This window comes from Parasteatoda tepidariorum, chromosome 1, assembly GCF_982258835.1.
Source record: "Parasteatoda tepidariorum strain Cologne lab strain chromosome 1, Ptep-v5.0, whole genome shotgun sequence".
Taxonomy (NCBI): domain Eukaryota; kingdom Metazoa; phylum Arthropoda; class Arachnida; order Araneae; family Theridiidae; genus Parasteatoda; species Parasteatoda tepidariorum.
In genome coordinates, this window is record NC_141755.1 from 62734911 (window position 1) to 62758327 (window position 23417).

Here is a 23417-nt window from a genome sequence, read left to right on the forward strand (position 1 = left end):
TATTATTTTCACCGGAATCAGACAAATAGGTTTTTCCTTCTGTGTAACTTTTCAGAATATAATATTTGTATAGAGGATTAAAGAACATATACAGACAATACACATTAAACAACCAACTATCTCAGTTCTATGTTTTTGTTTAAAGCAAAAACTTTTGATTGTATTTTTTCTACATCTTTTATTATAAACAATAATAAATATTGTCATCACTAATTTTATGTCGCAATTGTCACTATTAATGTAGTAATAATTGAGATAACTAACATGCAATGTGTTTGCTTTAAGTCTGTAACCAGCTTCTTAACTTTCGAACAGTTGCAGCTAAAGTTACGTAACTGATGTCTTGTCTAAATGAAAATGAGTATTGATTCAAATTAATTTTCTATATTTTTTAGTAAGTGTCGATACATAGAAATTAGTATTTTGAAAATAATGCCAGTGCAATGTGTCTCAAATCTGTCGGATGAGGCTATATTTCTATGTTTCACCTTTCTCCCCCTTTTTTAATTGCATTTAAGCTTGCAGTTAATTGAAAATATTAATTTATACAATTGTAATAATAGTTTTATAAGTAATATATAGCACAGCTAATCAAAAATACAGTTTTCAAATTGTTTTAGAATAAAGTAAAATTATGAATAAAGTCGAAAAGCATAACCAAAGCCACCTTATCTAGGACGCTTTGACATAACCCGATCACAATTAATGAAAATAATATAATTTCATTTTTTTAAATTTATTATTTGCTGTCTTTTCTGGCAGCTTTACGTAATTAAACTAAGCTCAATTCACACCTTTCAATGCAAAATAATTTTTTTTTCACTTCAATTACTGTTGATTTTAATTTATTTACATCTTAAAAAATATGTTTTACAAGATAAACAAAATAAAATTAAAATAATTACAAAAAATAAATAGTTTTCATAACTTTAGGAATACTAATTTGGTAACGTAGTCTCCCCAAGCTACCACGTTGAAGTTGCTGAATGAACTTATCTGACGCAGCGAATAAAAAATATTAAATCACTTACAATATTTTTTGTTCAAATAGAGCTAGCAAATATCACTGATGTTATCTTTAAATTATTTGATAAAAGAGAATCTTCTATAGCTCAATTTAGAACAACGATTAACCAATCATTAGAATAGTAGAATGTTCAAATGTCGACAGTGACCTTCCCCATACTTCGAACTATCAGTATGACAATTTTAACCCTCTCTGTCGGATAGTTTAGGATTCTAGATAGGCAAACATTTCTTTTTTAAATGGAGTTTTTGTATTTTATCAAAATCAGTACTCTTTATAAAAATCAGAATAATAATGAATTTTATTTTTTTTAAATATTCATATTTTTCTATATCTTCTGAATTATTACAAGCAGAAACTGTGGCTAAAATCTTCAGTTATAGAATATAAAATAAAATGGCACTTCATTCGCTGGTTCTATCACTGTAATAACTGTAATTGTTGCGTCAGTCAAGGTTATATTTATTGATGTTATGTTTTTTTTAAATATTTGCTTGAGCCTTTACTATCAATAGAAAAATTACGTCATAATACCGGAGGCTACATCTAACCTTGTCAATCAAAATCTTCAGAGAGACACCACACGTGATATAATTATTTACATTTCGACTTTCTTCGATAAACCATCGTCTCAGACAAAGATCCGTGTAGTAACTTAATGTGTGCTGCGCTGAGTTAGACTTCGTCTTAGCAGTTAAATTCCGATTTCTCTAAAAAAAATGGATATGACCATTCTGTTATTGGAAATAATTTTGTTTTCCCTTATAACTTTAATTGCGTTAAGTTATTTTAATAAATATGTAAAAAGCAACAATAAAAAACTTCCACCTGGACCAAGCGGGATACCACTGTTAGGATATTTACCATTCCTAGGAGATTTACCTTTTAAAACTTTTAAACAACTCAGCCAAAAATATGGAAATGTGTTTGGGTAAGTTGACTTTTTGATTAAAAAAAATTTTATGATTTTACGGGGTAGTAAAACTAGTATTTAATTTAAAACAATTTACGCCTTTGACACTTTTACACCACATGAGAAGCCCTGATAAAAACCCTTCAAATATGATTTTTTGAGGAAAATTAAAACTTATTTAAAATAAATCACCCTCGTAATTTCTTCTCATTCATCATTCTTTATTTCTTTTTGAATGTAAGTATTTTCTACAAAAACATTAAACAGTTTGATTTTTAAATACACAATTATTGTACCTTTATGTAAAATACACAATTATTGTAACATTTTGTTGAAAGTCTTAATCATAACGAAAAAAAACTCTGTTACTTTCATAAACACATTTTCAGCATGCCACTGTAGTTGCATTCGTGTGCCCTGTAGAGCTGCCTCTATGGTGCTTTATCGAGGTTTAATAGTCAATTAATAATCCTCGTATAAATTATCGAATGCTAATTTTTTTCATTACGTATTAATTTCTGTACACTTTGCTACACCCCTTAGTAATTTTAAGTTTTTATGTCTTGTAGGTTTTGCTCAGCGAAGCAAATTGCAACGTTAATTTTAACACTCAAAACAGCAGCGTCCTTAGCGATTTTTTAATATAGAAAAATTTTATCATTTTTATGATCAATTACAATACTCTTCAATATTTATACTATTCAATTTTTTTCGATTTGAATTTTCAACAGCTTCTAATCTTATGTTTATAAAAAAATTGTTTATCAAGCAAACATTGTAATGTTATATAATGCTATTGTAATTTCATATATCACACCCTTTTCGAATGTTTTGAAATCTATTCAAATTTAATTTTCTGCACACAGGGGTTCTCCCCAAACCTCCCTCACGTTTGTGTAGTATCACGTTTCTTTTTATTATCTTGTTCAAGCTCGTTCCCCTGTCCCTATTGGTTAAACCACTTTGCAAGCATCTATGTCTTTCCTTTTTTATCGTCATTTCATGATAAGGTACTGAGGAAGGTTCTTGTTACGAGAACAGACACTCCAGTATCATATGTCCATTTCTGTAATATATTTGTGCTTTATTTGAGTTGCTTTTTGCCTTAGTCTAAGTAACACAAAGTATACCCTATGCTCCTTTTGCATACTGTAGTTAATGTAAAATTGTAATTGTATAAAACAAAGAGAATTTCAATATTTCAACGCTTTTGAAGAAAATAGACTTCAATATATATTTACCTCAATCAATGGATAAAAGTCATTACAAGAGATAAAATAAAAATGCAAACGGGTTTTGTAATTTTCCTTATAAAATTCGAAATGCGTCAAAATGACGCGTCCCGTAAACCTAGTGTTAAGCATTAGAGGCAGCTAAATGAAAAATGAATATTATTTTATTCTTAATTTCATAAGAGTTAACAGATTTATTGAACTTGGAGAAGAGGAGAAAGAATACCAAATTAAAGACCTGAATTATTCATTTTGTATGGGGTGCGATTGTTCTTGTTTTCCAGCGGCGCCATTTGTGGCCAGGAATTTGACTTCTGTCTAACCCATACGTCAAATCCGCTTATAAGGTGGGCGCATTCATGTATCTAGTCATTCATCCACAGATCATAATTTTGACCTGAACCAGAGAGCGATCAATCTCCAATCCAGTACCTCCAGAGGTATAATTTGTTATGAGAACATGGAGGAGTTTGTATCCCAGCAGATTTAGCGTGTACCAGTCACCATTTACTACACAGGGTGTCTTCGGCCGGCTGGATTCGAATTCCTGCTCTCAAGAACGTGAATCCAGAGCCCTACCAATCAGGCTATTCCGGCCCCAAAAATGTTTATAAACTATAAAATTTTATTGTGTTTTATGTATTATTTTTGTAAATCCCTACTACTCAGACTTACAAGGGTGAAAAAATTTGTAAAATACTCTGAAATAAGGATCAATCATAAAAATGTTTCGTATTTTATATACTTTTTATTGATAACTAGCTAAATACCCTCTCTTGTACTGGGTGAATAAAAAAAATCAATCAATCAGTACAGGACAACACTTCGAAATTATACACAAAACCGAAAGGTATGAACCAACACAATTAAAGAGCTTAGAGGAAGAACCTAATAAGTGATATTTTAGGGGTATTTATGAATTAAGGAAAATAGCATGAAGGGGTTGCATCAATATAGGCATATTTAATGTAACAAAATGGTTTTTGCTTTCATTTTTACCTTAGAGTAACTAATTCACATAGGATTTTAGTTTGTACGCATTATTTTTATTTTTGAATTAGACAATGGCAAAAAAAAATGAAGAATTATTAGTTCCGTCTTCCAATAAATCTATAATAAAATAGTTCGGACCAGCACCCGGTTCGCACCGACCACAGTGCAGACGAAAAATATCTTCAATGGCAGCCGTATCATGGGTTGGAGTCTTCTTGCCGTCAGGCTAACTGTGGGAAGTATTCGTGGATTTCCTCTCCATGTAACACAAATCCTTCACGAAGGCGTATTTTTCCCAATACGAAGTCGAGAATTTCCCTTATCTCCTGCGTTGTGTTCAAAATTGCAAGGCTATGGAGTGAAATATTAAAACCCATAATTGGCCCGATCATTCAACGGTGGTTATAAAATAAAATAAAATGCGTATTATCAGCATTAATTAAGCATCATTGTCGTCAATAATAGTACAGCGATTTTTTACGTTTCTATTAAGCGAATTAGTACCACTTTTTCATTACATTTGCCCTTAAATACGTAACAAATTTTTTTTTCATATCAATTACCTTTGATTTTAAATTATTTACTTTCATGGAAATGCATTTTAAAAGAATTAAAATAAACACGCGATATCAGATAACTTTAGAAATATTTATTTTGGTGACGTAATCCGCAAATGCTACCACATTAATATCGTTCGTTGAGTTTGTCTGACATAGCGAATAAAAAATAATTAAATATTAAAGTACGCGCAATAAACTTTTTTTTCGATCAACTAGTGATCTAAGGAAGCAGATATCACTTATGGAGTACTTAAAATATTTGATAAAATGAAGGAGATACCTGTAAGTGACGTTGTGTTGGTATTTGGATGAGATGCTGAATGTCCAAATTCCGACACTGAAATTCCTAGAGCTTTGAACTATTTGTATGCCAAATTTCATCGCTTTCGGTAGGACGGTTTAGGTACCTGTAAGAGACACACAGACAGACGGATAGATATTTACTGATATAGAGAGAAAGATGGAAAAGATACAAATGTACACATAATTGTTTTCCTGTTACAAAGTGACTCTCTTACTATATATATATATATATATATATATATATATATATATATATATATATATATATATATATATATATATATATATATATATATATATATATATATATATATATATATATATATATGTATATATATATATATATATATATATATATATATATATATATATATATATATATATATATATATATATATATATATATATATATATATATATATATATACAAGAAAACACGAAGAAAGTTAAGAAAAACAATAAGTTTCATTTATTGCGCTTATTTTCCAAAACTATTTATGGTCAATTTTCGAAATTATCCAGTATAATATTACCTTGCGCACATCCATTTCGGGATCATCCTTGGTAACTAACAAATCAATGCACAGAATAACAAATCACTTCAGCAGTGCAGTAAGAACGGCACTTTAAAACCCTCTTGTTACCCTCAATTTGCGCTTTTGTTTTCATATTTTGTAATCTGGCAATCTTTCTGCGAAAACATTTTTAAATCATTCTTGAGAAATTTCCCGTCCATGTAAGTTGATCTGATTTCGCTACTCGCTTTATAGTCCATTTTTATACTGTTTTTTCTTTTTCTTTTATTTTATTTTCTGTTTTTACATGTTATTTTTACTTATTTTTACTTTTTGTGTTCTATTTTATTTGTTGTAATTTTTATAAAAAAATTTTTTGAGTGCTCCTCACACTATTATATTAATATATTTGCTTTGGCTTTATTGATACAATATCAGAAAGCACTCTGTTTCGCGGATATAATCGTGTGGGCTGATGAAATGATTATATCTTTTTTTTTCCGGTTTCTTAAATAAAATTTCTTTTTTTTTTTCTTTTAACTGTTTTTTTTTACTTATTATTCCCCCCCCCCTTTTTTTCATGCGTCTATAATTTTTCTTTGTTTTATTCTTCATTTTGAACTTATATATATATATATATATATATATATATATATATATATACACCGAAGAGCCACTACATTATGACCCCCCTCCATCTATAACAATGGGCTCGCCCAGGTTTTCATGGTTTCTCACCCAGGAACAATATTTTCATGGGGCACATTAGGACCCATAATCCTCATAGAACAATCCCTGACGTCTGTAAGCAACTTGAACATAATTGCAGGCCAGGTTCACCCATTCATGGCAACAGTTTACCCTGCTGGGGATGGTGTTTACCAACAGGATAATGCACCATATCATAAGGGTTGAATCGTCATAGATTGGTTCAAGGAACATTCAAGGGACATTCAGGACTTTCAAGTCATGTCTTGGCCTCTAAATTCACCTGACCTTAATCCAATAGAGCATTTGTGGTCCTACTTGGAAAACCAAATTCGTGCTGCCACGCTACCCCCTCGCAATGTGAGAGAATTGCAGGACCAGTTGGTGAGCGCTTGGTACCAGATACCTCAGACTACCTATCAGCACCTTGTGGAATCAATGCCACGGAGGGTGCTAGCAGTTTTAAGGGCTAAATGTGGTCCTACATGTTATTAGCAGGGTGGTCATAATGTAATGGCATAATGTGGTCATAATGTATATATATATATATATATATATATATATATATATATATATATATATATATATATATATATATATATATATATATATATATATATATATATATATATATATATATATATATATATATATATATACACTACCGGTCAAAAGTTTGCGAAAATTTTGAAATTTGCAAAAAAAAGGTCTAAATTCAAATGCTTATAGAACTTCGAAAAATCATTCAAATTGCATGAAAATTTGAGATGTTCCAAAATGAACCCTCTACAATTAGTTACATATGATCAAATTGCAATACTTTGCTTTTTGCGAACTGAATCCAGCTTTTCATCTTGGGTTGTTTCTATGGTGAAAAAAGTTGTTAAGTTTGAACTCCTGCCAAACTTGCAAAAAAAAATTTTTGTCCTTTTTGTTGACAGAAGATAGTTATTTGAACCGTTCTATGCAAGCCCTCAAAATTTCAAATCGATTTGATTTTTTTTGACGAAGTTATAGAATTTTGATTGTACTTTTCTCGATTTTTGAGCATTCCGCATATGCGGTCTTTTGGTCTTCTACCAAAGAGCTTTTTAATTTTAATGTTTTCTATATTTTCAAATAGTTAATATTGATTATAAAACAAATATTCTTATTCATTGTAATTATTGTTATTACAAGGAATTTATTATGAATATAATTAAAACTATATCTCATAGATGTCACATTTCATCGAAAATTTGTTTGTTCTTGCAAACGATGCTCTGATATTTCGAATCGAAATCAGTTATGGGACATTTTACAACAGGAATGGAACTCTATATCACTTAAAATTATTAATGGTTTGTTAGAACGAATGCCACAAATATGTAAGGTTATAATAAAAGCAAAAGGTTGATGGTTCGAGAAATCTAAGAATTCAATGTTAATTTATTTAATAACAAAATACAAATAAGAATATGTTAAATATTTGACCTGTTGTAAATAAAATAGTTTAGCAAAAATGCAAATTTTTTATACTATTGTTGTTATTTTCTTAGAATTATTTATGTAATTATTGTTATAACTTTTTATTTTAATTTAATGTAAAGTAAAAATATCACAACAAAGCAATAAATATAAACAATAAATATAAACAATAATAATTACAATAATGAATAAGAATATTTGCTTTATAATGAATATTAGCTATTTGAAAATATGGAAAACATTAAAATTAAAAAGTTCTTTGGTAGAAGATGTATAGACCAAAAGACTGCATATGTGGAATGCTCAAAAATCGAGAAAAATACACATGTTTTTCAAAATTCCATAATTTCGTCAAAAAAAAATCGAATTGATCTGAAATTTTGAGGGCTTACATAGAACGGTTCAAATAACTATTTTCCATTAACAGAAAGTACAAAAAATTGCTTTTTGCAAGTTTGGCAAGTGTTCAAAGTTAACAAATTTTTTCACCATAAAAGCAATCCGTGATGAAAAGCTGGATTCAGTTCTCAAAAAACAAAGTATTGCAATTTGATCATATGTAACTAACTGTAGAGGGTTCACTTTGGAACATCTCAAATTTTCATGCAATTTGAATGATTTTTCGAAGTTCTATAAGCATTTGAATTTAGACCTTTTTTTTGCAAATTTCAAAATTTTCGCAAACTTTTGACCGACGGGTAGTGTATATGCAAGCACTTCGAATAAAAAAATATATATACTTTTTTCTAACAACTCGCTACATTTTATAACTTAAACTTGTATTATATTCTAGACTTATAGACATTTTTATGGAGCATATTTCTTTTATCTAAAATTTTTCAAATGTTTTTAGAAAAGTCAGCCGCTTGACTGATAACATAACATTAACTGTAACATTAACGTGATAATTCTAACATTTTTCCAATTGCAGTCTTGGAAATTAATAACGCCTGTACATTTCCCAAAAAGAAACATGAATTTTTTATTTTGTGAATATTCTGTATTACATGATCTGCACATATTAGGCTTTTAATTTTTAGGATATACATGGGAAGATCATTTGCTGTTATTCTCAATGACTTTGAATCTGTTAAAGATGCGTTTAGCAATCCAGCCATTCTTGATAGACCTCCAAAGTTTTTCGACTTTCATCCCGGTGGATTAGGTAATAATTTAACAATGTTCAATATATTTTATCAATGATTAGAACTACTGTGTTAAACTCTTTCTAAAATATGAAACGTTTACAATATGAAGAAATCTATGTAGATTAAAGAGAATGTTTCTAGTCAAGCACATAAGGAAAAGACATGGGAATTAATTGCAAAAATTATACACATTTAAACCATCAATACACTTATCTAAAAAAATTAACGATATTAAACTGTACAAAACTATTCAAAGATTACGAGAACTCGCACCTTAAACCCGATGAATCAATTCTCCTCTATAACAAATTACTGTGAATCATTAAATATTAAATATATTTTTACTAGATGCTTGAAAGGTAAATCCAGAGCGCGCAATAATTTAAAAGCAATGATTACCAGCGTAAAAAAAGTTTCTCCTTTATTTCATAGAGAAAACAACGTTTCTTCATAACAATAACTTGATACCACTATTTAGCAAAGGTCTCAAAAATGACATGAAAGTTTGTCGTTCTGAAAACACTGTTCGAAAATTCCAAGCATTTTCTTAAGCCAAGTGAGTAGAATTCGTTTGTCGAAATTACCTTTGGGGGCAACAGAGTTTCCTTTCATCAATAATAACATGCAGAGGTCCCATACTTTAACCACGAAAAACACTCTTAAATATAAAAACTGATTGGATGCAAATCCAATTGTGTTCTGTTCAACATAGTACAGCTCTAGGGTTTAGAATATCGAATGCATTCTTTAGTTAAATAAGTATAATTAAGAATATTGTATTTATTTTTGCAGGCTTTGTTTCGACTAACGGAGATGCATGGGTAGAAGAAAGGCGTTACGTTATGAAAATAATAAAAGATATTGGCATGGGCAAATCAAGATGGGAAGAAGATTTAGAAGTAAGAATTCTGCATTTATATTTTCTAAACTTGTGGATAAAAATACTAAAAGATTAAATTTATAAATTTCTTACTTTTAAATGATGTATTGAAAATACCCACCCGCATACCATATGCTTCAAGTATTATGGCCTTTGGTTGATGGCGTATTTTGGTAGTTTGTAGTCTTAACAAAAAAATGTATCAATTTTTAGCTTTTAGGCAATATTAGAAGATATTGAATAACTTTATGTAATTACTAGCTAAAACCTCATTCTACGTAGGCTGTGAAAAAAAATAATATTATCAATATTACAGAATAACACTATGAGTTCATTAGGTAAACTAAATACTTATAGCCACACAATTAAGCTAAAACAATTCCAATTATTTCATCAGTATTTGTTAACAATCTCATTGGCCTTAAGTTATTGAAGTAAGAAAAGACATTTTTAAAATTTCCAAAATTAAATGGCTTCATTAATAATATGGCTGTTTTTTATACTTTTCCTAGGAGTTTTTTCTTAACACTTTCTAAGCCGAAAATAACGATCAAATTCTATTTCAGCATTAGAAAATCTCTGTAACCTTTACTTCTATATGCATTATATGTGTCGCCACTGTCACCTGTTTTACATTTATGTGCTGAAAATTAAATCGTTTAAATATCACACTATGTTTTATCTGTCACACAAATTTCACGAGTGGGCTCGGCATCTTCCTGACCTGATTTAATGGCCAGTAGTGTATATTGGTTTTATATTTTTTTCATTTGGGATAGCAAAATACTATTTAAAGGGTAAAAAACAAAAACATTATTAAAATAAAAGAAATTACTAACTTGGTCAATCACAGTAATTATTTATTTATATTAGTTTTATATCTTTCGCATTTGGAATCGAAATTAGAGCTTTAATGGTAAAAAAACAAAAACAACATGCAAATCTGAAAATTCATTATCGAAGTCAATCCCAGTGAAGACGTAACAAGAACCGGCTTATTTGTGACATAGATCTAACAAATGCAATTGTGAGAGTGACTTTCAGTTGCATATGAGAGTCAAACAGATTTCTAGTCTTTAACATGGAGATTTTAAAACAATATGTACACCGAAGAGCCATTACATTATGACCACCCTCCATCTATAACAATGGGCTCGCCCAGGTTTTCATGGTTTCTCGCCCAGGAACAATGTTTTCATGGCTCATTAGGACCCATAATCCTCATAGAACAATCCCTGACGTCTGTAAGCTACTTGAACATAGTTGCAGACCAGGTTCACCCATTCATGGCAACAGTGTTTCCTGCGGAGGATGGTGTTTAACAACAGGATAATGCACCATGTCATAAGGGTCGAATTGTCATGGATTGGTTCGAGGAACATTCCAGTGACTTTCAAGTCATGTCTTGGCCCCCAAATTCACCTGACCTTAATCAAATAGAGCATTTGCGGTCCTACTTGGAAAACCAAATTCGTGCAGCCACGCAACTCCCTCGCAATGTGAGAGAATTGCAGGACCAGTTGGTGAGCGCTTGGTACCAGATATCTCAGACTACCTATCAGCACCTTGTGGAATCAATGCCACGGCTGGTGCAAGCAGTTTTGAGGGCTAAAGGTGGTCCTACATGTTATTAGCAGGGTGGTCATAATGTAATGGCTCTTCGGTGAATATATTTGAATAGTCAATTCAACTATTTTGAAAATTTCAATGGTCTATTCAACTGTTTCGATAATCTGTTAATTTTAAAGGTTTTTTTTTTTTTAAATTAACAGTGCAGTTAATAGTGCACAAAAATAAAAATTAACATTTTTAATTTCGTGCAGGCTGAAATTGGAGATTTCCTTAAAAACTTATCTCAACTTCAAGGTGAGCCGACTGACATACGAGACCTCCTTTCTCACAGCATTTCCAACAATATGACAAGTTTGGTCCTGGGTAAGCGCATCCCACTGCATGATGCGCAAACAACAACTATCAACAATGCCGTGAACGCACTTTCTGCACTCGGCCAATCAGGTGCAGTTTTGTTCTTTCCAGATCTCATGAAGTTTCTTGCCAGAACAGGTTTATCGAAATTGAGCGTTCAGTACTATAGCATGAAGAAACTGAATGATTTCATGAGGTATTTGAAATTTATTTCATTTCTAATTTATGAGAGATTTGGATTTTATAATGTAACATTATGCTCTACTTGATGCTGTTTATATTTAAGAGATATAAAGGAATATTGCCATCAATGGACCGCTTTAACAAAATGTTCAGCAAATGGATTTTATAGTTTTGCACATGTTAATGTGTTAATTAACTTACAATTAAATTACTTCCCATCTTACGCCTATATTATGAAATATTATTTGAAAAATAAGTGCTATTGGCTCAGTGAAGGAAACATGTCACCTACATCGAGGCAAAAAGCACTTGTGAATACATCTAAACTATTAAAATTTTGAATTAATTATCACCATATACAAGTCAATAAAATGTTTAAGATTATTAACATGATTCGTAAGAATAAAATACTGATTAAAAACCCACACAGGCTGTAGAAATTACATTATAACATTTTACTATGTACACAGTGTTCATAAAGAAGAAATAAATTATATAATTATCTAATTATTGGAACAACTATCGCTGGTACGCTTTCAATGAATCAAATAAAACAGCATTTTATTGCACAGCTTGAAACATTTGTAATATATTAGCCTCGTCAGGATTTTTTGTGATTGGGGCACAAGCTCATTCATGACAACTCAGGTGTACTACTCACAGTATACTACTAATTATGCCATAATTCATACTATACTGCCTCATTCAAGGCAACTTCTCTATATAAAGGCAAGGCAAATTTTTTATATACAAAATAATAAGAAAATTTTATAACGTTCTTCCTTTTAAAAACGGCGAATCGACATTTCTTTCTTTTAAAAGAGGCGAAATACAGAAAACTGCCATATAAAATTGTGTTAATTTCTTTAAATTTAGAGGGGAAAAAAACTTTCGTAAGTGCTGAAAATGGAAGAAATATAGCAGAATAGAAATATAGCAGAAAGTATAATTTCCAAAGCAAAAAGCAAAAAAAATTTTTTTTTTACTTTGTAGCGCTATTTTTTTTTACTCAATCAGTTTTTTATCCAGAAAATGAAATTGTGTTTTCAATCCGCGTTTTATTAAAAAGACAGGTCTTACGCGTTCAATGAAGCGCATAATCGTGCAAAAAAGAAAATTTCAAGTAACTGTTACTTTTGCTGTCTTAAAAAACACTAACATGAACACTAAGCTAATCTTTGAGCACTAACCTGAAAAATTAACAAAGAAAATTCAATCGTTTCTTACGTTATCGATTAACAATCGAAAAGCAAGATGATGTAAAGCCCTGGAAACAGATTTATTGAACCGATCTGCAGCAAAATCTTCATAAAATAAAATTTTACAGTGATCACAACACTGCCATTTGAAAATTATTCTAGTAATAATTAAACTTAATGGAACATGTATAAAGCAAAAGTTGCAATACTTTAGATTACTTTATGTTTGTTATAAAACTTTAAATTGTCCAGATTACTTTATGTTCATGATAAATGAAATTTAAATTTTGGTAACTCAGAACCTATTCTACAGATTGTGCTCAAATTTTGAATTTTGCTGTTTAAAAATACATTCCTTAGAAAGATGTAAAAATTTATGCACATTACAATTTAAAAAAAATTATATTCTGTTTTTAAACAGATTAATAAAGTATATTAATTATTAAAGATTATTTTTTTAGGATATTGTCTTTAGATGAATGAATTTTATAGTTGGTTTTGAAAATGTTTCGCTTCGCTTATAGCTTTCGAAACATGGTAAAATACGCAAAAAGTAAAACTAACAGTTAAGGCTCCAAACTTTGAACCGCTATATTGATTATACTATTGGAACCGTATTTTCCAGATTTGCTGCTATCCCCCCTCCATATCTTGAGAGTCAAAAATTCGAATCAGCTAAAAAAAGAATTATGTTTATTCAGAGAAAGTACGTTTTGGTGTCTGATTTCGTAACTAAAAATATCATCTGCACTATTTAATAAGCATATTTGAAGGTTGGGTGGCTATTGAGGTTTGGAGTCATTTCCTTGAACCATTAAGATTGAGTCTTAGTACATGAAAATCCGATCATTAGGAACATAAGTTATTCAAGATATTCCATTTTTTATTTTGAGCTGTGCGTACGTACATTACATGCACAGCGCGCCAAAAAAAAAGGACTACCCTGAATTACTTTTGATCTAATGTTCGGATTTTCACGTTCTAGGACTCAATCTAAATGGTAAAAGAGGGTGCTAATATACTAAAAAATTATAAGTGCAGACGATATTTTAAGTTACGAAATTAGACACAAAAATGTACTTTCTCTGAATAAATATACGTTTTTTTGACGGGTTCAGATTTCTGACCTCCAAAATATAGGGGGTTGCCACAATTTGAGAAATATGGTCCCAATAGTTTCGTCAGGAGAGCGCTTCAAAGTTTGGACCCCTTAATGCTAATTTTACTTTTCACGAACTTCGCTATACAGTTGGAACATACTCGAGAACATTTTAAGCGAAATGAAAAAATTTTACACATAATTACGAAGTTCGTTTATCCAAAGATAATTACATGCAAAAAATAATTTTTAGTAAATATTTATTATTTTTTATTATTTCATTTAAGAATGGTCGAGAAAGTTTTAAGATATACAATTTTTTGCATCAATTTAAAGAATGTAATTTTATATAGCAAAATACAAAATTTGAGCAAAATTGGTCGAATAGTTATACTTAAAATTTGATTTCTCATGAACTATTCAACAAATTTTGCATTTTGGCTGTATAAAATTACATTCTTTACAATGATGCCTAAAATTTTATAATTTACAATTTAAAATTTTTTCAACCATTTTTAAATAAAATAATAAAAAATAAATATTTAATAAAAGTTATTATTTGCATGGAATTATCTTTGGATAAACGAATCTTATAATTGTGTGTAAAAAATTTTTAATCGGCTTAAAAAGTTCTCGAGATATAGCGGTTGCGAAAAGTAAAGTTAACATTGAGGTGTCCAAACTCTGAAGCGCTCTCCTAACCAAACTATAGGGACCATGTTTCCTAGATAGCGGCAACACCCTATATTTTAAGGTCAACGTAAAAAAAAATCGAGTAAAAAATATTGTCAAGCATGAAAAGCGGAAAACAAATGGGCGCATCAATATGTTACATCTACTTTAAACTGATTAACGTACTAGTTAATTACATCTTCAGTATTTTTTATTACTCAATAATTATTTATTTATAGAAATGAAGTCAGTTCTAGGAAAAAGATATTTGAGATGACAGATGAAACTGTTTTCATAGATGGTTATTTGAGACAAATGAAATTATTGAAAGAAAAAAACATTAAAAGTTGTTTCACTGGTAAGAACAACCGTTATATTTCTTTCATTCAATAAAATCTTCATTCATTCAATGAATTGCTTAAGAAAGTGATAAGATAGAAAAATATAGTAACTCTTTGCAAATGAGGTCAAAAATTATATAAATTATTTATGAGTGAAAGCAATGAAATTGTTTCTTTTGCGTGTGTATAATGAAGACCTGATACAGGGAGGGAGAGAGCCCCCCCCTTTTTTTTAGATACCTCTGTGATCACCATGCATATCAACTGTCATAAATTTGCATTTATCTAATAGAAATTTTGATGAAGTTATGAAATTGAAAACGTATTGAAGTAAATCTTCCATATTTGTATTTGTAAACTTGTTTACCTAAAAGGTTTTTACCATCTTCGGAGTTAGAAACACCTTTTAGAAACTACAAAATTAATCATTATGAAAATAAAACAAAGAAAAAAGAACTCCCTTTCGTTGGTTGTCAGTTATAACACAATAAAAAATATTAAATTAATAAATACAGTAGGAAACTGTTCTCAAATGCATGAAAACAATGAAAAAAATTAAAAAGTACACAACTTATTCAGTTTTCATACAAATTTCTCTTACGGATAAATAAAATGTTTTAAAAAATATTTATTTTTAAAATAAACTGATTTAGAACGGATCTTTGTGGAAATGATATAATACATGTTTTTTTAATATGTTTTTTTATTATTATTAATACATGTTTTTTTAACGATGCAGTAATTTATTTGAGTAATCTCTTTTGAAACTCGGATTTACAATTTGTTATATGACACCAGTAAAAACTTGCCATTTAAGTAAGAATTTAATTTTTTAAAATAGTTTTAATACTTCAATATATTGAAATACTGAAACTTTTTCAATGTTTGAGGGCTTACTTTACTTACCTCTCATAAATTTCATGATAACTGATTTAAAACATAAAAATTAGAACGAAGTAAAACTTATCGATACAACAATAGTATAGTTGCTGAATTGAGTTTAATTACACTCATACACATAATATATTTATTTATGAGTAATATGTATGTGAGAATAAATTTTAGTTGTATGAACTTTCCATGACTATTGTACCACATGAATGAGCTCTCATTTTTATTGTAAAAATACTACCCTTTCTTCATTTCGAAAACTTATTATATTTTGATAAATATTGTTTCGTATGTTAATTATTTAGAGGAAAATCTGACAGCCAATGCTCAAGCACTGATACAAGCCGGGAGTGAAACAACAAGGACATCTCTGTTATGGCTGTTCTTCGCTATGGCATCGAATCTAGGTGTACAAAACAAGTGTCATCAAGAAATTGACAGTGTTTTAGGCACGGACGGCAAATGTCAGTGGTCAAATGCAAGGAATTTACCTTTTACTTATGCAACAGTCATGGAAGGTCAAAGATGGAGAACAGTGAGCCCGTTAAATCTTGCACGCATGTAAGATATGCATTCAAAATTTTTAAAAATTATGCAAAATATTTTATGGCTTAGAGGAAAAACTAAAGTGTCAATTTAACACAATACGCAGTTCAATTTAACACAATACGCATTTGGTTCATAAATTCTTTAAATAATCAGAATTTCAAGTTAAAAAATGTTTTTTTAAGTATTTTCTTTAGATTTCCTACCCAATTTTATCAAATTCATTATTATCTTGAAGCATCTGAGCATTTTTGTCGGAAAAATCACCCCGTTCTAGCCTTTTTATAAATTGCGATTTTTAAGCTTTCTAAATCTCTTTGGTTTTTATTTCGATACCTTCAATAGAATCAACGTTTTAGAACTTTAATCGTAACATTAGTACTTTAATTGTAATTTGTATTATATATCTCCCCCAAACTCATAATTGATGGAAATAAATGAAGCTGATTATATTAATATGCTATGAAAAAGATACATAGTTCAGTCACATTAATCTGACCACCAACAATTAACGTGAAATAGGATATCACAGGGGGTAAGTAGCAGCATTAGAAGTAGAGGATAAACTATAAATGTATCTGGGAGAAGTCGAGTATAAGGCCATCTTGGCATAATTCCGGAACAGGGTGATTTATCTGAAATTTAACAAGGCAAGCCAGAAGCTTCGGGGATAAAAATTGTCGAAATGGCTAATTATGTAAACTACTTAGGTGCAGCATAAGTAGAACTATATGCCTTCCCAAACAGAGGCGTATCAAATGTGAGGCAACGCATCTTGTCAATGACAGTTCAGCGAATGTTGCTGTATAAAGCCATAACCAACTAGAGTAGAAGGCCTAGTAGATGTTGCTGCAGACGCTACCTTCTGTTTGCGCAGTCACAGGGTTGAAATCGCTGAGCCACCGGGCCTTGACCTTCTAGTAGGTGTTGCCTAAGTACCCCTTGTACACCCCTTGTCTAGAAAAACACTGCTGCTCATCAGCGATTAAGGTTCGAATTTGTCTGCCAGTACCTCAATTCAATTTACAGCGAGTGGCATGTCGTCACTGATTAATCATCTTTACTGATTAATCATCTTTAATCGAACAGATGGATGAGGACGTGCATGGCGCAAAACATCAGAACACACATTATGCAACGTTATGGTATGGGGAATTTTTTGATGCCATTTTTTAGGTGGAAAGTGTGATGGATCGATAGATGTATACAGCTGTCCTTACGAACTATCTACATGATCGCTTTCTTATGGCAGGACAATAAGACGTGTACACGCTGAAATGTAAAAGAGTGGTTCAATAAGCATAATGGTGAGATTACTTCTGTCATGCTGTTTGAACTATGGATTCTCAATCCCTCAACCTAGCACAGTTGATCATGACAATGGAATAGGCGTGGCACCATATCTTTTTAGAATCTTAGCATAGGTCACTTTCTGCTTATCTCTCAGCAGTCCAGTCAATTACTTTCTCTGGAGCGCACTCTTCATAACATACGTACAGTGGCATTTGTACAAAAATAAAATTTGAGAAAAGAAAGAAATAACTTTGTTACTGAGGATTCATTATTAATTGACAGCTAAGCAATTAGATAAAAGTTATTTTCCAAATTTTGCTCTCAGGCAGTGCATTTTTAATATTATATTTTCGGTTAATTGAGAATACATGCAAACTAAGCATCCTAAGAATGCAGCGATGGTTGCAAATTCTTCTCCGTCATGATTCAAACATTTTGCTAATTAGTGAATTTGTTCCCGAGTTGTTATTAAAAAACTATATCATCATTGGCAAATAATTTATCAATTTAATTTAAAATTCATTCATAAAACATTTTAGTAAAAGAAGTTTAGAAAAATATTACGATAAATACTGTTTTAGTTCCACATGAATAGTTATGTTCATAATGAATTACTTTTTGCTGCTAAAATCTTAAATAAGATGATATTTTAATGTGAATTTTTTTTATAAACATTGTTTTATGTCTTTCTTGCAATATACTTTAAATCTAAAGTTTTTAATTCTCTAAAATGTCTCTTGGTATTTTTTTTCGAAGTACGCTTCTTAGGTAATATTTTATTACATGAATTTTCACGTAAGTTCATATTATATATATGTCTCTTAGATAATTATTAACTAGCCGTTTAAATAATGCAACTTTTAATAATGCAAGCCGTTAACTGACGTAAACTCCCATAAAATGCTTTCTTTCTATTATTTCTACTCTTTTTATAATATATTCATTTGCTCCAAGCAATTCATAATAATACATGGCTATATTTCTTAAGCGAAATATTCTTAAACTTCTAAGAGGCATTTTGTCAAATACATATAATTAATAAATTTTGTTCTCTCTGAAATTTTGCTGTATGAGTAAAGAAAAAATTATTATTTTCAAAATTCAAAATTTTTTTTCCTATTCTAGGGCCAATGAGGATACAACGATCGGAGATTTTCATATTCCCAAAGGAACACTTATCTTTTCACATATGTGGGCCTTGCATAACGATACGAAATATTGGCAAGATCCAGAAAACTTTATGCCAGAGAGATTTCTTTCAAAAGATGGTTCCTTGAGCAAAACAAAACCTGAAAGTTACATTCCTTTTTCAATCGGTACAATTTTATGAACTCATTACTTTTTTTTTAAATATTTATACGTAATCGAAGAAATATTTATTTGATGCTATAACATTAAAAAAAACTCAAGCTAGTTACCGAACATCAGATAGTAGCTTTTGTTGACCTTTATTTTATAACCGTTGTTGAACAGCCGACTCAAATTTTGGGTTTGCGACTGCTAATGTTCATTTCCGTAACCTTGTAGTTTTGAACCCAATCCAGAAGACAAGGGAACTCCTGGATCAAGTATTGGGAGAAATTTGCTATCGTGGAGTACTTTTTCGTGAAACTAACCCACATTTGTGTTACATAGAGCAGAAAAATCCCAAAGCCTCCCTCGGTTAACCTGGCGGCAAGGGAACTCTAATCCATGATCCGTCTACCACTGAGGATATTTCACTTCAGCACTGTGGTCGGTGCAATGCCGGATGCGGAATTCGTATCGACCAGCCTTCGTTGGTATTCGAATCCGGTTCACCTAATTGTAAGGCGAAAGCTCTATCCCCAAAGCCATCGCGACTCGTTGACCTTTATTGAATAACATCAAAACACGATTAAATGCTAAAGATTGTCGTACTGTAGTTTTACGGGATACGCTCATGATATTCAAACAATTTTAAGCGTGTGTCTTTAATGCACATTATTGAAATCTATAACTATTTATTACAACAGCATGGAAAAGCTTCACGTACTGTTAATCACAAATAAGACCAATAAGTTTTATGAAAAATATTCGAAAAAGAAAGTAATTTACAAAGATTAAAATACTCTAATAAGCTATTGATAGCTATCTCTGACATCAGTTTGCAGCTTTTAACTGATAAAACTCATCCACTAGTACGAATGGAATGAAAAACAATTTTCGCATCTCCTCTAAAATATAAACCATAAAGACCTTGAGTTTAAGAAAGTAATAACATTTGCATAGAATTTAAATAACATAATTAGAGTAAATTTATAGCTGGATTACTAATTATAAAACTGGACGTATCTGATCCAACATAACTGAACTGGACATAAATTAAATCTAAAACTGGACATTATTGAAATATTTTTTAAAAAAAAAAGGATTTACAATGCACACGATTGTAAATACTCACACAAAATTAACCATCGTTGCCACATTAGGAAAACAAAATTCAGAACTAGTGAACTTATTTTGATTCCATTTCCCGATGAAATCGTAGTAAAAAGTAAATTTTATCCTTTCCGGTGCAGCGCAGCTAGTCTGTCTACACAAATTCAACAAATGTTACAAACCAATAGTAAAAATTATTGCTTTTAAACGTTTAGCATCCACTATTTTTTTAACAACAAAGAGCTGAAGTATGTAGCTTCACATAGTTTTATACTGTTTAAAGTCGCACTTGCTAATGTCCTACCTGACTAAAATTATCAGTCGAAATTTTCTGTTTCGGAAAGGGTTAATGTTCTCGTAACTTGCCTTGACGTGTCAAATGTGATGCAACACATTGCATCATATGGGATAAACACATTGCATTGTCTTGACGAGGAACTTATTTTCTGGATAACCCGGATAATCCGTAACCTGAATAATCAGATCCCAGTTAATTCAGAGTCTATATTTTATTAGAAAATAAATAAAAATTAATTTTTCATACAATTATTGAATAACCTATTTTTATGAAATGATCTTTCTAAAAGAAGATGACGTTTTTATAGGTCGGAGAAATTGTCCAGGAGAATCGATAGCCATGATGGAAATTTTTAGATATTTTGCTTCGGTACTCCAGAAATTTGATATTCTTCCTGAAGATAGCCACCCACCAGATCTTGAAGGGAAATTAGAGATTACATACACACCTCGCCGACAAAAACTAAAATTTATTGCCAGGAACTGAGGTGGTATTGATTCTGGATTGATTACATACTTAAACTTGTTTTGCATCACATTGTTTGCATATACAATGAAAATCTATGTAAATATTTTAAAAAAAACACAATCGAATTAAAGCTTTTTACTTAAACTCTTTCTTTGTTTCCAATCTTTCTTTTTTTCTCGATACTTAATATGTTTACGAAAGATGCAAGTAAGCAGTATTAAGATATTTCTTTCAAGGGCCGAGATAGCCTGGTTGACAGGGCGCTGGACTACCGTTTGTGAGAGCGGGAGCTCGAATCCAACCGACCGAAGATTCCCCGTGTAGTAAATGCTGACTGGTGCTCGCTAAATCTGTCGGGCTACAAAGTCCTACATGTTCCCCTAACAAATCAATACCTCTGGGGGTACTGAATTGGAGATTGATCGTTCTCTGCTTAAGGTCAAAATTACTATCTATGGCTGAATGAATGGAAGTGTGAATGGCTCCGCCCTATAAACGAGTATGATGTATGAGTTTGGCAGAAGTCGAATTCTTGGCCATAGATGGCGCCACTGGAAAAGAAGAACAATCACACCCCCTCTGCCTCAATGGCAGATCACAACGACATTCCTTTCAAGGATCATTTAAAGAAACGGGGACAATTTTACATACTGATACAGCAATGTTTGATAAATTCATAATAATGGACACATAAAAATTTAACAGTTATTTTTCTTTTCAAAATCTATTCATCAAATTTTTCTTTTAGCTTCTGCTATTTTATATGTTTACGTATGAGATAGAAAAAGCTATTTTATATGTTAGAAGGAATTTTGTAGAAAGATATTTCTTTCAGGTGCAATAGAAATAAAAACAGATTATTATATATCCGTATACATCAATATTAGTTACATTCCTAATACTGGATACATTAAAAAATATCCTTTTATTAAGGGCTATTTATTAAATCTTTCTTCTCATTATCAATGCTTTAATCAACAAATAGGTAGTATTGTATGACGATATTTCTCTTGGAGACAGTAGATAGGAACTAAAAAGATCTTAAATAAACTGAGGGATCATTATTTGATAAAAAAAAAAAAAATAAAACTGAGTATAGTTAAAATCTAAAACTTATCAGAACATATAAAGTTAATTTTGTTTTATGAAATTAGCGCTCAGTAATTTTCGTTTTTAACTATTATTGCATTTATATAATGATTGCGAGGTTGAAATTTTACGATAGGAACTTCGACAACTTTTCGACTAGCTGGGGACATTTAAATCTCTACTGGTACTCTCTGTCTGATGTCAATGCAAGTTTAAATTGTTTCTTCATCGCTACAAACAGAATTTATAACCATATTGATACAAAAGAATTTATAACCATATTGATACATACTCATTAAAATTTTTGACCATGTTCTGAACACAAATTTAAATTGGATCTTTTCTCTGGAATTAAAAAGATATTTTAATCGTTCTCTGACCACTACCAGCAGAATGTAGCTTATTTTGGCTATTTTCCGGCATAAAAAACTAACAGACAAAAAAAAGCGGATATCACAATAGTTTGATTTATTAAATGAGCCAACCCACCCTATTTTTAAGTCATTTTCCATTAATATATCACCATTTTGTAAAGGTATTTTTAAAAAACCACATCATTGCAATATGTAAAGATAAATATCCATGTTTTTATTTGCTATGCCATTAAGAAATGTTAGAGGCATTTAGCGTAATAAGTGTTCCACCACAATCATAATCATGTTCCTACACCTTAACTTCTAAGTAATTAAAAAATAAAAATGGTAAACGCAGTTGTTATATAAGTGTTATATTTTCATTAGCAAATTTATCATATTTTCGTGGCAAGTTCAATTGTTAGAGAAATATTGAGTGTAGCTAGTGTTATATAAGTGTTATATTTTCATTAGCAAATTTATCATATTTTCGTGGCAAGTTCAATTGTTAGAGAAATATTGAGTGTAGCCTAAGTAAAGTGCCATTCTAGAAGGAAAAAGTTAAAAATTAAATTTTAATTTTGGATCATAGCACAGCGATAACTTTTTGAGACAATCTCAAGATGCTCTTCTTTAAGGCTGTTTCGGAAAGTTTGTGTAAAAAACTATAATTGCAATTAATTTAAAATAATAATAATTGTGACAAATTCAAAATAGTATTAAAAATTGTAATTAAGTAAAAATAATAATAATTGCAACTAATACAAAATAAAAATAGTTCAATATTAAAATAAATAAATTAAAATCAAAATGGTCTTTTTTTCCTCATATAATGTTTGTGTATTAAAATGAAAAGTATTTCTGCACAAAGTAAAAAGTATTAAAAAATGTAAGCTTTGATTAAATCCTATTC

At 30.4% G+C, this 23417-nt stretch overlaps 1 protein-coding gene across 1 annotated transcript; it reads left to right on the plus strand.

The window, feature by feature from the left end:
• The first annotated feature begins 1623 nt into the window (after nucleotides 1-1623).
• LOC107452943 (cytochrome P450 2J3) lies at nucleotides 1624-21211 on the plus strand. Its single transcript, XM_071180320.2, has 8 exons — nucleotides 1624-1958; nucleotides 8759-8883; nucleotides 9659-9765; nucleotides 11570-11868; nucleotides 15065-15183; nucleotides 16363-16618; nucleotides 19022-19212; nucleotides 20902-21211. Exons 1-8 carry the CDS (start codon nucleotides 1747-1749, stop codon nucleotides 21078-21080), a joined length of 1488 nt encoding a protein of 495 aa, XP_071036421.2. The 5' UTR covers nucleotides 1624-1746; the 3' UTR covers nucleotides 21081-21211.
• Nucleotides 21212-23417: the final 2206 nt, after the last annotated feature.

Excerpts from the sequence above, each read along its gene's own strand:
- LOC107452943 (XM_071180320.2), top strand. The coding sequence starts at position 1,747 with ATGGATATGACCATTCTGTTATTGGAAATAATTTTGTTTTCCCTTATA. Across the intron at positions 15,184-16,362 it reads CATTAAAAGTTGTTTCACTG|AGGAAAATCTGACAGCCAAT; the intron begins GTAAGAACAACC and ends TTAATTATTTAG. Across the intron at positions 16,619-19,021 it reads CCGTTAAATCTTGCACGCAT|GGCCAATGAGGATACAACGA; the intron begins GTAAGATATGCA and ends TTCCTATTCTAG.